This window comes from Myotis lucifugus, unplaced genomic scaffold, assembly GCF_000147115.1.
Source record: "Myotis lucifugus unplaced genomic scaffold, Myoluc2.0 scaffold_7, whole genome shotgun sequence".
In the NCBI taxonomy this organism is placed as follows: domain Eukaryota; kingdom Metazoa; phylum Chordata; class Mammalia; order Chiroptera; family Vespertilionidae; genus Myotis; species Myotis lucifugus.
Genome location: NW_005871055.1, coordinates 5,913,396 through 5,919,395, shown reverse-complemented (window position 1 = coordinate 5,919,395; position 6,000 = coordinate 5,913,396). Strand labels below are relative to the sequence as shown.

General features: G+C 40.4%; 1 protein-coding gene across 1 annotated transcript in view; it reads left to right on the top strand.

Annotated features, from left to right (window-relative positions):
• Positions 1-6: 6 nt before the first annotated feature.
• NUFIP1 (NUFIP1, FMR1 interacting protein 1) overlaps positions 7-6,000 on the top strand; it is a 46,506-nt gene continuing 40,512 nt past the window's right edge. The window contains exons 1-4 of the mRNA XM_006083519.2: positions 7-441; positions 2,641-2,723; positions 4,020-4,118; positions 5,248-5,310. Coding sequence (XP_006083581.1) covers positions 36-441; positions 2,641-2,723; positions 4,020-4,118; positions 5,248-5,310 — 651 coding nt within the window. The 5' untranslated portion in view covers positions 7-35. The remainder of the gene's footprint in view (positions 442-2,640; positions 2,724-4,019; positions 4,119-5,247; positions 5,311-6,000) is intronic.

Below are 6,000 nucleotides of genomic sequence, written 5' to 3'. Positions count from 1 at the left end.
CAATTCGCACGCTGGGCTCCCAGACTGAAGGTGGCATGGCTGAGCCGGCTAGCGGGTTCGTGACTCCCGCGGGTGGTTTTCGGCCCCGGAGCGGATCCCCACGTTGGGGGCCTCTGAGCGACCCGGTCCCGCTGCAGCACAAGTGGATGCTCTGGGCCATGTTGCCGCCGCCGCCGCCGCCGTCGTCGCCGCCTCCCGCCGCGGGGTCGGGAGCCTGGCTCGGGATACGCAGCCCCCCCACGGACACCGGGGGCGCCCTCCCGCGCTTCGACGCCCCCGGGTTCTTCCCGGGACCCAGACCTCTTCGACACCCAGTCCGCCTTGATGCTCAGCCTCAGATCAGCGGCCAGCCTTCCTGGAATTTCCAGGCTTCGACATCTTGGCACTGGAGACCGCCTCCTAGCAGTTTCCCTCCGCATCAGACGTCCCACCACACCCCGGGTAGGCTGCTGCTCCCCCCGTGCCACCCCCTGCCTTTCCCCTCCTTCTCCCCTTCTTCCCTCTTCACTTTTTCTGCCTTCCCCGCCCCTTCTGATTTTGCGCTGCACTCGTGGGAGTCTGATCACGCATGTCTCACAATTGGTCCGACAGGAATGTTTTCATTCAATTGAGCGGTTGGTTATGGAGTTCCAACTATGTATCGGGAACTGGGAATGTGGTAGGAAACATCTGGTGTAGGAAAACAGACAAAATGAAGTTGTGTTTGAAGGCAGTGAGTGCTACGGAGGGAGATAAAGAAAAGACGGATAGGTAGTGCAGTTTTAAATGTCAGTCCTAAGGAAGGTGACATTTGTGAAAAGACGTCAAGGAGGCGAAGGATCAGACCCGGGGGTACTTCTGGGGGAATAGGGATACAGGTGGGACGAACAACTGCAAAGGCCTCGAGGCAGGAGCTGTACAGATCCGTGTGTCTAAAGAGGAATGAGCCTGTAGAAAATTGCGGGATAGGACAGACCTGTGAGGGCTTTGTAGTTGATGGGACTTGGATTTTTACTGTTGTGATATGGATAGTGCAAAGGAGTGACATGATTTGATATATATATTTTTAAAAAAATATATTTTATTGATTTTTTACAGAGAGGAAGGGAGAGAGATAGAGAGTTAGAAACATTGATGAGAGAGAAACATCGATCACCTGCCTCCTGCACATCTCCTACTGGGGATGTGCCCACAACCCAGGCACATGCCCTTGACCGGAATCGAACCCGGGACCCTTCAGTCCGCAGGCCAAGGCTCTATCCACTGAGCCAAACCGGTTTCGGCTGATCTATATTTTTAAAGGATTAATGTGACTACCAATAGGAATCGAATGAAAGGGAGGCCAGTTAGGAAGTTATTGCAGTTTTCCAGGTGAGAGATATTGGGGACTTGGATCAGGGTGGGGCTTAGGGTGGGGCTCAGGAGGTGATTCTAGATATATTTTGAAGGTAGAGTAGGACCAAAACCATTTGCTGTAGGTAAAGAGATACGAATAACTTAATAGTTTTTTTGCCAAGCAACTAGAGAGGATGTGGATAGAGCAGATTTGGAGAGCAGACCAGGAGTGAGTTAGAAATATGTGTGTCAAGTAGAGATGTTGAATAGGCTGTTAGCTATTTAGTACTTTCAGGGGAGATTTGTGGCTGGAGTTGTAAGTTTAGGTGTCATCAGCATACAGATCATATTTAAAGACATGATATTGTTCACTGTTCTCCAACTCTGCATACACTTCCTTTTACATTACACTGAATCTAAATCAGTGTTTATTCTGTGCCAAATGCTAGGAATATCAATGTGCCTAAGGCAGTCCTAAGTCAGGTGAGATGGTTCATAAATGTAAATCACAATACGGTGTGACTGGTGATGGGGGCATATAAAAGGTGATTTCTGAGTGTTGAGGCTTTGGGAACAGCTTTTGGAAGAATTGTCTTGGGAGATGTTTAGGAAGAGATACTTTTAAGGCAGAGGCAAAGAGGTGTCAGTACAAAGAGAATTCTGAAGATTACAGTGTTCTAGTGTGACTGAGGCAGGGTATGTGGGAGGAATGGGGAAAGAGTGAGAAAATATGCCAGGATCTCATGAAGGCCTCTAGGAAGCCATGTGCAGATTTTGAGTAGAGTTGTGATGATTGGGGGATTATTTTTTGTGGTGTCAATGTGCAGGGTCTGTTCGAAGAAACTGGCAAACAGTTTGGGAGGCTGTTACAGTAGTCTGGGTGAAAGATCAGGGCTTCAGAGTTGAGTCATGGCAATAGGGAAGGAAAAGAATTTAGGAGAAAAAGTATTTCACGAGGTTGTTTTCTGGTGTAAAATTGATGTTGAAAGAGCTGTAAAAGGGTTTTTACTGTTTACATTTCTAATGTTTGAAATAGCTACATTATTGCACATAATGTTTGAAATAATCTGAATTTTATCAGATTAGCTTGCCCATTGCTTAGATGCCTAAAGCATTTATGGACACTTAATCTTGCCACCATGTATTAATTGGAAAAATGTTTATTTGATAGACTAGTCTTAATCTTTGATAATTTGTTCAAACTACTATTCTTAGAAGGTGCAGTTTACCACTTTTTAACTCAAGTATTTGTGACATGCTACAGCAAATACAATTTTAAATAATTGTTTCATTGCAAACATTTATGGATCTCTTTTTGTTTTTCAGTTAAACATTCTTATTTTCCACAACAATATGATGCAGAGTTTACTGACTTCAACTTCCCTCCCAGTAGAAAACATAAAAAAAAGGTATTTTTTAAAATGTTCTTGAATGTAACACTTTGGTCCCTATGTTATTCTTCCATATCTGTGCTTCTGTCATAACTCTCTTAGTGTTTTGCACCCATTATTGACACAGTGGAGCTTTGCTATAATAAGATCTTTAAGGATCTTAGCTTAAGTAAAAATTTCAAGTGAAATCTTTTTGAGAAATAAATGAAAAAATTATAGATAAAGGAAACATTGAATTCATTTTATTATAGTGTCAGGAGTATTATTGAGAATTAGGATTATAGATAAATGTAAATGTTATTAAACCTCAATGAAGTAAAACATATATAAATTATATATGAATATTACTAGAAGATTCGTAGGGGTGATGGAATTAAAAATCTTTTGAATGTTTTTTAAGGAGGAACAACTCTTGGTTATGTTCAGAAACCAAGTTTTAAAATGGGCTTGCTTTATTCTGATGTTTACAATCTGGCCTTTCAACTTCTAAAGTATATAAATAATGTTATTAGTTGAATAAGATTCTTTATTTTGGCATGAAAATATGTAGCTAATATTAACAAAATATTGTGAAAAACTATACTATACTTATTAACATCTCAACATGAAATATTCCCTATAGAGTTTCATTGTAATTTTTTGTTTTACATTTAAGCATAAAATAGAAAAATTGGTATAAAAATAACTAATCTTTACCTAAATAATTCTTTTTTCCCCTACTGTAGTTTTAAACATATATGATTTTTTTTTTCTAAAAGATGAAATGCTGTTTTTTTTACACTAAATACTTATTTCTAGATCATCTTGATATATGCTCTATTAAGTCTTAATTAGGTTACCACTTTGTAAGCTATTCACTTTTTCTTACTGATTTCAGAGAGGAAGAGAGAGGGAGAGAGAGATAGAAACATCAATGATGAGCGAGAATCATTGATTGGCTGCCTTCTGCATGCCCCCTACTGGGGATCGAGCCCACAACCCAGGCATGTGCCCTTGACCAGAATCAAACCTGGGACCCTTCTATCCACAGGCCGACGCTCTATCCACTGAGCCAAACCAGCTAAGGCTATTCACTGTTTATATTAGCTCTACTCAGATTTAAATTTTTTGTTGTGCCTGACTTGTCCTAATACCTTTGCTTAAAAGAAAAGAAACAGCATTATCCCTTTATTAGTAATATATTCAGGAGTCTCTTCCATGTATAAAGATTATGTGAAAAATCAAAGTATGTATTACTAGAAGGATAGTTCTGTTTTTATTACCGATGAAAGATTTTTCATCTAAAGCCTAATGCCTCTTCATTTTCGTTTGCAGAAAAGAAAAGAACCAGTTTTCCACTATTTTTGTGATACCTGTGATCGTGGTTTCAAAAATCAAGAAAAATATGATAAACACATGTCTGAACATATGAAGGTAGTTTTTTTTTTTATTTTTATTGATTTCAGAGGAAGGGAAAGGGTGAAAGATATAGAAACAAATGATGAGAGAGAGTCAACGATTGGCTGCCTCCTGCATGCCCCCCACTGGGGATCAAGCCTGCAACCCCGTCATGTGGCCCAACCAGGAATTGAACTGTGACCTCTTGGTTCATAGGTTGATGCTCAACCGCTGAGCCATGCCAGCTAGGCTATCCTGAAATAATTTTAACAAAATGGGTATTATTTGGTAGAAATTCTGTGCTTCTATTCCTTAAAAGCTTATAGTTCATAGAAATGTTTGATGACCTGACAAATTGGGACAGTGACCCTGGGATTTGCAGTTTGAGGGTGGAGAGCCCACTGCTTCAGGAAGAGGTAAGGACAGTCTGGCAGCTGTCAGTATGTGTGGGAGCCTCTGCCTTGTAAGAGGGCTGGTTCTCCCCTCCAGTTGCTCTGTGCACCTTTGTAAGTTCTTTTCCTTTTAAGGCTGCCCTTGACCATTGATCACACTCTAATTTGCCATGGCCCATCACACTCTAAGTATGGTCTGGATCTTATTAAGTACTTAAAAATTTTTTTTTAACCAGAATATTTGAGAAGCAAAATTAAAGAGAAAGTTCTTAGTTTGGAAAAGATTCTCTTTGAGGTTATAGAAATGCCCCTCACTTTTAGGAATAAAGTAAATAATACGTATTACTGTACTATATACTTTGAAAATGTCATTTCTTTTAAAAAATATATTTTTATTGATTTCAGAGAGGAAAGGAGAGGGAGAGAGATAGAAACATAACGATGAGAGAATCATTGATCGGCTGCCTCCTGCACGCTCCCTCCTGGGGATCGAGCCCACAACCTGGGCATGTGCCCTTGACTGGAATCGAACCTGGGATCTTTTAGTCCACAGGCTGACACTATCCACTGAGCCAAACCAGCTAGGGCTGTCATTTCTTTTTAAATAACTCTGTTCTGAAGTGATCTTTGTTTTGCTATTGACATAACTATGAGTGACAACACCATATAGATGGGATAACTATGTAATATGACTAGAAGACGGCTGTATATGTAGTAATGGGTATATTTAACATAGAAAACATTGAATAATCTTTTTTGTTTAATTTTTACAGTGTCCGGAAGTAGATTGCTCTTTTAGTGCACATGAGAAGATTGTCCAATTCCATTGGAGAAATGTAAGTTCTTGTGGTTTTGTGTTTTTTCGATATGTGCTCTTTTCATTTCGTTGATCTATTATCTTCAATAGCTCTTCATTTTACATAGCTTAATAATAACTAACATTTATGCAGTACTTTGTAAGGCAATTTTACATCTATTAATCAATTTTATCCTCACAAACAACTATGTAAAGTAGATAAATATTGGCCCCATTTAAGAGATAAAATAATGATTTGCCCACGTCCTCAGAAACGGATTCTTGCATTTGAGTTTTTTAACTCCAAATTCTATGGTGGTTTTTCTACACCATGCTTCTTCAAATTGTTTTGTGTATTCATTATTTCTTTAGCTACTTCCCTCAATTTTGGTTGTTAGGTCATTAATTTGGGTCTTTAATGTCAGTTGAAAAGTGGATGCATTTACTTTGTTACCAAAATTATGTTACTCCTTTTTTTCTTATCAATAGCACTTATCCTATATAATAAAACCCTAATATGCAAATTGACTAAACTGTGGAACAACTGGTCGCTATGATGCACACTGACCACCAGGGGGCAGATGCTCAACACAGGAGCTGCCTCCTGGTGGTCTGTGCGCTCCCACAGGGGGAGCACCACTCAGCCAGAAGCCGGGCTCATGGCTGGCGAGTGCAGCAGCAGTGGCAGGAGCCTCTCCTGCCTCTGCAGCAGCGCTAAGGACCCCTTGGG